Source organism: Hylobates moloch, unplaced genomic scaffold, assembly GCF_009828535.3.
Source record: "Hylobates moloch isolate HMO894 unplaced genomic scaffold, HMol_V3 SCAFFOLD_23, whole genome shotgun sequence".
Lineage (NCBI taxonomy): Eukaryota > Metazoa > Chordata > Mammalia > Primates > Hylobatidae > Hylobates > Hylobates moloch.
Window position 1 is genome coordinate 39,398,089 of NW_026652298.1, and position 10,465 is coordinate 39,408,553.

At 57.5% G+C, this 10,465-nt stretch overlaps 1 protein-coding gene across 1 annotated transcript; it reads right to left on the reverse strand.

Annotated features, from left to right (window-relative positions):
• Positions 1–1,734: 1,734 nt before the first annotated feature.
• On the reverse strand, positions 1,735–7,263 carry LOC116462483 (brain-specific serine protease 4). The gene is made up of 7 exons (XM_032145013.2): positions 6,990–7,263; positions 6,241–6,419; positions 5,553–5,579; positions 4,825–4,996; positions 4,317–4,594; positions 2,595–2,752; positions 1,735–2,060 (listed from the first exon to the last, which is right to left on the reverse strand). Exons 2-7 carry the CDS (start codon positions 6,320–6,322, stop codon positions 1,824–1,826), a joined length of 954 nt encoding a protein of 317 aa, XP_032000904.1. The 5' UTR covers positions 6,323–6,419; positions 6,990–7,263; the 3' UTR covers positions 1,735–1,823.
• Between the last annotated feature and the right edge of the window lie 3,202 nt (positions 7,264–10,465).

Consider the following 10,465-nt stretch of genomic DNA (forward strand, 5'->3'; position numbering starts at 1 on the left):
GAAAGAGCGAGACTCTGTCTCAAAAAAAAAAAAAAAAAAAGGTAATCAGGCTGGGCCAGTGACTCACGCCTGTAAGCCTAGCACTTTGGGAGGCCAAGGCAGGTGAATTGCTTGAGGCCAGGAGTTGCAGACCAGCCTGGGCAACATGGTGAAACCCCGTCTCTATAAAAAATTTAAAAATTAGCCAGGCATGGTGGCACACGTCTGCAGTCCAGCTACTCGGGAGGCTGAGGTGGGAGGATCACTTGAGCCTGGGAGGTAGAGGCTGCAGTGAGCCAGGGTCACACCACTGCACTCCAGCCTGGGCAACAAAGCAAGCCCTACCTTGAAAAAAGTAGATAAATAAATAAGGCAATCAAAACAGTAAGAACAAATATTTTAGAACTGCACTTCCAACAAAGGACACCAAAAAAAAAAATAAATAAATAAATAAAACTGTGTTGCCTTCTCCAAACTTGGCCATGTCTTCGACCATTTCTGGTTGGAGCCATTTCATGGCGGAGTCATAGTGTCTCTTTCTTCAGCACAATTGGACCTGGTTGTTTTCTAGACTTCGCTTTGGGTGAATCTCTTCTGTATCGGCTACTAAGAGGGTCACATACTCACCAAAGCCAGCGGCACAGCCCTCTAACCACATACCTACTTGTTACAGGGATGCTGGGGAAGGCCTGCACCCAGGCAGGCTGGGATGAGGGCCCTGGGTCCAGGAGGCCAGAGCCGGCTGCAGATGAGTGGCTGTGGGGAAACAGAGTATTAGCCTGCATCCCTAAGCAGGCAGGAAGCCAGACAGACCCCTCCTCTCGGCCTGGGATCAAACTACCACCCCCCATGGGGACAGGTGGGGTGACTCAAGCCCTGATGCCCGCAGAGCCGGAGGCCTGCCCTGCCACTGTCCGCAGCTTCTTCCAAACTGGGGATTTTAGAGCCTCGGCAGTGAGTCGCTCGATGAATCGGCTCCTGGGGATGAGGACCCAGCAGCCAGCCCACGGAGACGGGGCTCTGATGGGGCTCACCTGGGTGCCTCCCTCCACCACCACCCTCAGTTCTGCCATCCTGAGGCCCCTGAGGCCTGTGGTAGGGAGAGCAGAAGTGGGGGCTTGGCCTGGGGTGGAGAGGTAGCACCTCACTCTCACGGGGCTGGGTTTCTCCTCACCAGCCCTGTTTTGGAATCCAATGCATAGTTTGGGGGTCCCAACCCCTCTCCTCCCCTTCCTGAAGCACCAGAGCTGGGTCTCCCAGGCCTCTAGACTCTGCCTCTTCTCCATCGGCTGCCCTGCCCTGGTGGGAGAGGGATAAAAGGGAGGGTGGCCCAGGGCTGCAAAGGTCAGGGGTCAGGAGGCTGAACCCTAGGTGGAAGCAGGGGTCAGCGTCAGCCCCAGGTGGACAGGACGGCGCAGTCTCTGGCTAGGCCAACATCCAACCCCCAACATTAACGCCCTCTGGACCCTTGCTTTCCAGTGTCCCCAGGCACGGGAAAAAACAGACACTGGAGAATAAATAATTTATTGAAATTGGAGGAATAAATAAGATATGTGGGCAGGGTTACAAATAGCTATAAAAATCATTAACATTTATATACACAAAAGCGCTGGGGCCCGGTGGCGGGGCCGGAAGTCGTGGGGGCGGGGCATGAGGCCTTGGAGGCTGGGCCTGAGGCCGTCGGGCGGGTAGGGGAGGGGTCTCCTTTCCGCAGCAGCCGTCCGGGCCCCCAGAGGTAGATGAGCCAATTTACAGCGGGGGAAACCGCCCGAGGCCGCCGCAGATCCAGATCCAGATCCGGATCTGGCCGCCTTTCAGATCCGAGCCCCGCGTCCCGCTGCACCCTAGGAGCGCGCGGCGGCCCCAGAGCCCGGGCTCGGTGCCCTGAGGGCCCCAACCCCCTGAGCGCGCCCGCGGAGCTGCACCCCTTGCACGATCTTCTCCACCCAGGAGCGGTGCGCAGAGAGGCTGATGTAGACCCCGGGCCTGTTGCGCTCGGCACAGCCCTCGCCCCAGCTGATGATGCCGGCCAGCAGCCAGGCGCCGTCCACCTGGCACATGAGGGGGCCCCCGGAGTCGCCCTGCAGAGAGGAGGCGAGGTTAGGAACCCCCGTGGCACAGGGGGTGGCAGAATCCAGGACCCATGCCCTGTCAGGGGGCAGATGAGCCCCTTCCCGGGAGCACATTTCTCCTTCCTGGAGGAGACAGGACCTGAGCTCCATCCAGGTGAGAAGTCCCTGGCGGCAGAGTAGGAGCTGCAGCCAGGCCTTAAGACGTCCAGGCCCGGGTGCTGCCGCTGCACCATCTGACCGTCTTCCAGACAGTCCCTGAGCTGGGGCTGGCTCTGGGCACTGAGGCGTGGGAAGCCCCCTGAAGGGAATGAAAGCTCGCGGAGGGCGAGGTGGTGCAGCTGGGATGCCCAGTTTAATGTCTGAACAAATAAGTGAGTGGCTGAGCCAGCTGAGGCTGGTTTTATGGGGACCCGGGACTGTCAGGCACAGACAGTTCTGGGGAGGAGGCCAGGGAGAGGTTGTGGGGCTCAGTGGGGACAGGGCTGATGCTGGCTCCTTTTCGAGGCCCTCCTGGCCAGGGGTGGGGGGCTCGAGGGGGCTCACCAGACAAGCATCCCGCTCCCCCTCCAAGTAGCCGGCACACAGCATGTCCTCGGTGATGGCTCCCTGTCCTGCGCCCCGCCAGTACAGGCGGCTGCAGACTTCCGAGTCGATGATAGGAACCTTCAGCTTCTGCAGGGTCTGAGGGTGGGGCAAGGGCACTGGGAGGAAAGAGGACAGAATCAGGCTTGGGGGTCTCCCCTCCTCGCTGCCTCCTCAAAGGACTATCCCCCCCACCACCATTCCTCTCAGCAGCGGTTCTCAAAGGCTAACAGATTAGCTCTACCAGGCTCTCCCAAGATGCCTTCAGAAAACTGAAATTCCAGGTCTCCACCTCTGGCCCTGCTGAATTAGAACGTGAATGTGAAACCTAAGACCCTGCCTCTTTAAGAAATTTTCTGATATCCACAGATGGTTAGAGCCTTTCCTGTCTCAGATACTGCATTACTTCATCCAGCACCAGGACTGCTATAGAAGAAGTGTTCAATAAATGTCCACTCGATGTTGAAAATTACCAGGACCTGAGGGATCCCCATGCCTTGCCTGTAGCTGGTCTACAGACTGTGGTCTGCAGATTGTGGACTGAAAGTCCGCGATTCTGGCTCTTGAAGAAGCCCCTACAGAGATTATGGGGAGGTTGCAACCTCAGAGTTACTGGGATCCCCACACACCTGAGCTCGTGTCATTTCTCTTAATTATTCTGGAATCTGATTAAATTTTCATCTGTCTTACACTTTGTTCTTACTTAGTCTCTATCTCTCTCTCTCAAACTCTTTCTTCCAGGTCTTCATTGTATCCTCATTTCTGCCTGTATGTTTCTTTTCCTTGGCCTAGTCTCTATCATCCATCTGCCTGTCGATCTGTCATCTACCTTTCCCTTGCTGCTTCCCTGCTTCTTGCTTTATGTAATCTAGTTTGAGTTTTGAGATGATGCTTTCCAAACCTCCAGAGGTGGTTTGAAAATTATATTTTACAATTAAGGAGGCTGCATTTTCTCCTGAGAATTTTGCCCGCAATTGTGGCATGCTGCCACCAGGGGGTGCCTGTTCCCACACTGGAATCAGGCCTCTTTCTATTCACCCTGTATTCAGTTTAGTCCCACACACACCTCCTTTCAGCCATTCCTTTATCGATGAATTGAATAGCTTCACGGGTCTGGTTCTTGCCTCAAAACATAGCTAGATACCTTTGAAGTAGAAACGAGGCCAGGCACAGTGGCTCACACCTGTAATCCCGGCGCTTTGGGAGGCTGAGGCTGGTGAATTGCTTGAGCCCAAGAGTTCAAGACCAGCCTGGCCAACATAGAAAAACCCTGTCTCTACAAAAAATACAAAAATTAGCCAGGTGTGGTAGCACACACCTGTAGTTTCCAGCTACCGGGGAGGCTGAGGTGGGAGGATCACTTGAGCCTGGGAGGCAAAGGCTGCAGTGAGTTAGGATCATACCACTGCACTCCAGCCTGGGTGAGAGAGTAAGACCCTGTCTCAAAAAAAAAAAAAAAAAAAAAAAAAAAAAGAAGAAGAAGAAAGAAAGAAAAGAAAAGAGAAATGGCCTGAAATTGCCCACCAAGGTTTCTTCTGGATTGCAGCCCATCTTTTCTTCCACCTCTGTCATGCTGTGCCTCTGGCCTCCACCCTTTGTTGCTCATGGTGTCTGTGTCCCTGAGTGTCTGCCATCCTCTGTCCCCATCTACCCCCAACCACCTTGGAGAGGAAGAAGCCGCACCTCCATCTTGGATGCTCCCCCAGCCTGAGATCCAGCAGTGGGTGTTTGGAGGGAGGTGGATAGAGGCATCAGGTAGGCAGATGGGCAGGACCCGCTCTGAGAACTGTATGGAGTGCTCGAGACGCACCAGGGCAATGTCCGCACGGGCACCCTCTTTCCAGGAATACACAGGGTGGGGCTGCACCCAGGCAACACCCACCTTCTGGGACCGAGAGCCAGGGTTCCCCAGCTGCCAGGCCCCCAGCAGCACAGAGAACAGGGATGGTTTGTTCAGGTTGCTGGAAGGAAAGGGAAGGGGAGGATCAGCCAGGCCTGGTCTGGGAGGAGGTACCTGGGGGAACAGCAGGGGTGTGAAGGCCCCTGAAGGCAGGAGAGGCTTCTAGGTAGAATCAAGGGGCACCAAGATTGAACAGAGGCCCGGAAGCAGAGCCTGTGAAGGGAGCCCAGGGCCTGGGGCAAAAAGCCCAGGGCCTTGGAAGATCAAGTGCCCCAGGCCGGCTGTACATACTCCTTGAAACAGTGGGCAGCAGTGATCACCCAGCGGCTGGTGAGCAGGGAGCCGGCGCAGTGGTGGGTCTCATTCTTCTGGATGCTCACGACCCAGGGCCACTCGCTGTCAGTGCTGTCCTCGCCGCCCACAACCCGGTTCAGCTGCTGGGGCTTCCCACAGGCTGGGGGAACTGGAGGGGACAGTCAAGTTTTGTTATCTCCAACTTCCTACAACCCACCCTCGGAATCCCAATCCCTAGGCCTGCACCCCAAGCTCTGCCCACAGCCCAAGCTCCGTTCATGCCCACATCCCAAGTTCCACCCACACCCCAAGCTCCACCCACACCCTAAGCTCCACCTGCGCCCCAACCCCACCCACGCCCCAAGCTCCGCCCACCTTCCCGTCCCTTCCCTCCCTCTATCCTCACTCCCTGCTGGTCCTCACCTGGCCCTGGCCTTCCCTCTCACTCCCTGTCAGCTGCACCTGGTCTCTCCCTCCCCCTCTTTCCTTACCCTGCTTTCCACTCTGTTCACCTTCCTGGCTCTCTCTCTCCTCTGGCCCCGGCACCTCTCAAGCCTTTCTCCTTGCGTCCATGTCTCCTTTCTGCCTCCTTTCCCCTCCAGCTCTTCCCCCCTCTCACCCCAGCGCCTTTCTGACCTGTTCCCAGGGGAGGGACACACACAGACACTGCCCGCGCGTGGGCCTCCTCCCTTCTCCCTCCCGTCAGAGCTGCCAGCTCCACTCACCAGGTATCCTGGCCGCATTGAGGATGGCTGAGGGCAAGAGAAGGAAACGGTTATGCCAGTGAGGGGCCCCAGGACACAGTGGTGAGGGGCCCTCAACGTCCAGTGAGGAGGGTCCCTCAGCGCCCAGTGAGGAGGGGTCCCCCTGAGTACCTGGTGGTGAGGAACCCCTAGCCCTCCAGTGCCCAGGGAGGCTCTCAAGTCTGTCACCCCCGGGCCCCCTCCCGGCGGGGCATTTACAGCTGTGACCCTGCCCTCCCGCAGCTTCCCGTCCAGCCTGCCTACCGGGGACCAGGACCGGCTCCTCGAGGAGGCACAGACCTGAGCCCCTCGGGTCTGGACGCTGCTGCCGCTGGTGCCCTCCCCTGACCTCCTGCCACAGGAACAAAACAAAACGGTGCTGCCCCAGATGCAAGCCGCGGCGGACGAGGAGATGGGAGAACACGGAGGCGAGAGAGAGGAGGCGATGGCGACGCCGACGGTAACTGGAGACCGAGGCGCGCTGCGTACTTGCTGCGTTTTCTGTTTAATCCTCACAGCCGTGGAAGAAACCGAGGCACAGAGCAGTTAAGAAGCCAGAGATAAACAGAGAGCAGAAGCAGAAAGGAGATGAGAGAGGCAAGGCGGGGACGGAGGGAGGGAGGGAAGGAGGAGGTGGGAGGGAGGAGGGAGGAGCAACCTCCGGACGTACCTGTCGATGCCAGCAGCAGCAGGGAGGTGAAGGTGCCGAGACGGCCCCCACCCAGGGCCGGGGGTGCTCCAGAAACCACCATGGCTGATGGGGCGGGGGAGCAGGCAGCAGGCTCGAGAGACCCGGGGCGATGAGGGTCAGGGTGTGTAGGTTCCCTGCAGGTCGCCCCAGGTTTTATCCTGGGAGGCGGAATGCCGTCAGACCAGTCCCCAGGTGGCTCCCGCGGCCACCCTGGCTGTGGGTCATGGGCAGGGGGCGGGGCTGCGGGGAGGAAGCCAGCGGCTACAGGGCTCTGGGGGGGCTCTAGTTGAGACCCCAGGCTCCAGGTGTGGGTCCAGGATGTGGCCTCTTGAAGGGCAGGGGAGGGGGCTTCTGCCCAGTGGTCCCTGACATTGACTGTCCAGGGGCAGAGAAAGGTCCCAGGGCACTGAAAGGAAGGGGTTCCGGGCTGGGGAGGGCCTGGGTTTGGAGTGGCTGAAGCCTGGGGTACTGGGTGTTGGGGGGGTCCTAGGGCCTTAGGGATCAAGGGGGTGCCCGAAGCTCAGTAACGGCTCCCACCTGCAGGGCCCCTGGCCCCTGTGACTCAGCCCAGAGACCTGGTGCAACCCGGGGTTCGGGAATCCCGTTAACCCACTTCCCGAAAGCTGTGAATCAGGTGAGCGGCGACCTTGGTGGCCTCCTGGTGGCCGCCCTCCTGTCGTTCCTGCAGGCGGGGCTCGGCCCTGCCATTCATACACCTGACGACTCACCTCACCTGGACTCCTGGGAAGGGGAGGAGCCCATGGGCACCAGGGCTCGGCCAAGCAGGGGGGTTGAGAGAGGAGGGGCCCCGGGAAGGGCTGGGACTCCCAGGATTCAAAGAGCTCCTGGGCTGGGCTGTGGGGGGCCAGGTCCTGGGCTGGGAGTGGATTCTCGGTGCTTCCACCCAGCGGCTGCGACAATGACAACCCGGGGCTGAATCCTGTGATACCTTCCCTGACTCAGTGCCCTGCAGCGCCCCACACTTGGGACACTCCCACCCAAGCAGGGTAGGCTTCCTCCTCTACAAAGAGGCAGGAGCCTGCGCCCCTTCACTCATTCAATCAACAAGCCTCCAGCAGGGCCCTTGCTACTGCCAGGGGTGAATTAAAAACAACCATAGCGTCTGGGTGGGGTGGCTTATTCCTGTAATCCCAGCATTTTGGGAGGCCAAGACGGACAGATCATGAGGTCAGGAGTTCAGGACCAGCCTGGCCAACATAGTAAAACCCCATCTCTACTAAAAATACGAAAAAAAAAAATTAGCCAGACGTGGTGGCAGGCGCCTTTAGTCCCAGCTACTTGGGAGGCTGAGGCAGGAGAATCGCTTGAACCTGGGAGACGGAGGTTGCAGTGAGCTGAGATCACACCACTGCACTCCAGCCTGGGTGACACAGCGAGACTATGTTTCAAAAAAAAAAAAAAAACCGTAGTAGTGAATATGTATGTAATAAATATATTTATACAAATATAAATATAGTATTTATATAATAGAGCAAACATTGAGGAGTGCCATGCATTGCCTCACCTAATCTTCAAATGTCTTTATTATTCCCACTCTGCAGATGAGGAAACTGAGGCAGCTTAGGGTGGTTAAGTGACTTGCCCAAGATTGCTGGGTGAGTGGTGGAGCCGGACCTGTACCCCGACTCTGGGGGTGGCTGCTTGGACTACCCCCATGGGGGCTTCGGGAGCCTGGAGGAGGTGCCTCACCCTGCCTGGGGTGAGCCCTACCTTGCTCCCTGCAGAGTCAGGGTGGCGTGAGTCAGGAGCTTAGCAGACCGCCGAGGCTGCTTCAGGGACTCCACGGCTCTGAGCAGGACGGGTTTTGCCCCGGGGGTGGATTCTGTGCTGCCCACCTCCTCAGTCTGTTAAGGGTTAGGGTGGCAGCAGGACGACTGGCGCTTTCTCGTGGCAGAGAGGCCATGCCCTGCCCCACCGAGAGAGAAGTCAAAAAGCAGGGCCCTTGGGAGCCCCAGAGGATGCATTATTCTCTGTCCCAGGACTCAGAGGGGGTTTGGGGGAACGGCAGGAAAAGATCACGCAGAGTGGCCGAGGAGGGGCAATGTCTCTGAGCAGCAGCAGCCCTGGAGCAGAAATTTCCGCTGGGCCACCCCCAACCCTACTCACTGTCCCCTGCTCAGCTCTGCACCCAGGGTGGCCAGGGCCCTCCTGCTCCCCACCTCACTGCCTTCTGGAATAAGGCGGGTGGCCTCCCCAGCTCACCCAGCAAACACGTGTTGAGTACCTGCTGCATGCCAGCCCTGCTGGGCACCAGGACACATGTGACGAATAAGACGCAGGGCCTGTGTTCAGGAAGCACATGACCTCCTGGGGGAGGGAGGCAGGTGACGGATGACAGTGAGGTGTCCTGGAGGTGGGCACAGAACCATGGGACCAGGCGGGGGCTTGGACCCTAGAGGGCCACTGTGAAGCTGGGTGCTGGGGAAACAGTGTGGGCAGGGGGGCTCCCTGTGGACCCCCAGGATCATGTTCAATGCCTGCTGCCCCCTGGGGCTCAGCGAGTGTTTGTTGAATGTATAAATGAGCGTGGAAGAAGCAAGTCTGCAAGTGGCTGGGGACCGACCACTCCAGCCTCCCTCTCTGCCTCCCGCCCAGGTTTCCTCTCCATTCCAGCTTTTCTGCCTTTCTGAACAGCTGGCTCACTGCCCCGGAGACACAGCGGCCCTGCCACTGTCCCCAGCTGCTGTCCCTGAGACAGGTTGGCCAGGAAGAGGGCCCTGAGGAGAAGTGCCCGGCAGGAGCCCGGGGCAGCCCTGAGGAGCTGGATGAAGACTTCCTGGCACAAGTCCGGGGGAAGGGCCCCAGACAGCAGTTCCCCAATTCCCAGGGTATAGAGGGTGGAGTCTCTGAAAGGCCATGGGGTGGAGACCCTGGCATGATTCAACGTTCACTCAACGAAATATTTACTGAGCACCTGCCAATGCTAGACCCACATGCTGGCCGTCATCCCTGCCTGTGCAAGCGCCGGATGAGCTGCACGGCCCTGCCACCCACCCCCCCGCCCCCTGCCACCCCCCCCGCCCCCTGCCCCCCCCCCCCCCGCCCCCTGCCACCCACCCCCCCGCTCCCTGCCAGCCTGGCCTCAGGGCCTCTGACCCATGTGCACTGGAGTGGTGATGACTGACAGGGCCACTGGGGCATTTCCGTGCTGACAGCAGCTGCCACTGGCAAAAGAAGTGACTCGCTAATGGTGGCATCTCAGATGTGGGCCCAGGAGCTACTTTGAACAGGGCTATACGTTCATTGTCCCACCAAAGGCTATGGAGCCCACCCACCACGCGCTGGAGTTGTCAAGGAAAATAAGACACTCTCCTTGTCCTCGTTAACTCCATCAACAAGTATTTGCTGATCACCGCCTGTGTGCCGGCACTGTCCTAAGTGCTGAAGATACAGCAATGAGCAACCCAAAAGTCATGGACATCGGACGAAACAGAGAATTTTAAACAATAAGTAAATCATTTAGCTCTGTGGAAAACAGGATAGAGATTTCTCAAAGAACTAAAACTAGAACTGCCATTCCACCAGCAATCCCACAACTGGGCATCCACCCAAAGGAAAAGAAGTCATTGAATCAGAGACACCTGCACTCGTGTGTTCATCGCAGCAACACTGTTCACAACAGCAAAGCCGTGAAATCAACCTAAGTGTCCGTCAACAGATGATGGATAAAGAAAATGTGGTGAATATATACACAGTGGGATACTACGAAGCCATAAAAAAGAACACAAAACCATGTCTTTTGCAGCAACGGGGATGGAACTGGACGCCATTATCTTAAGCGGAACAAGTCAAACACAGAAAGACAAATATTGCATGTTCTTATTTATTTATTTATTGAGATGGAGTCTCGCTGTGTCACCAGGCTGCAGTGCAGTGGTGCAATCTTGGCTCCCTGCAACCTCCACCTCCGGAGTTCAAGCGATTCTGCTTCCTCAGCCTCCCAAGTAGCTGGAACTACATGCGTGCTCCACCACACCCAGCTAATTTTTGTATTTTTAGTAGAGGCAGGGTTTCAGCATGTTTGTCAGGATGCTCTCTATCTCTTGACCTCATGATCCGCCAGACTTGGCCTCCCAAAGGGCTGGGATTACAAGCATGAGCCAGTGTGCCCGGCCTTTTTTTTTTTTTTTTTTTTTTTTTGACAGGTTTTTTTTCTTTTTCCCCGGGGGGGGTGGGGGGGTGG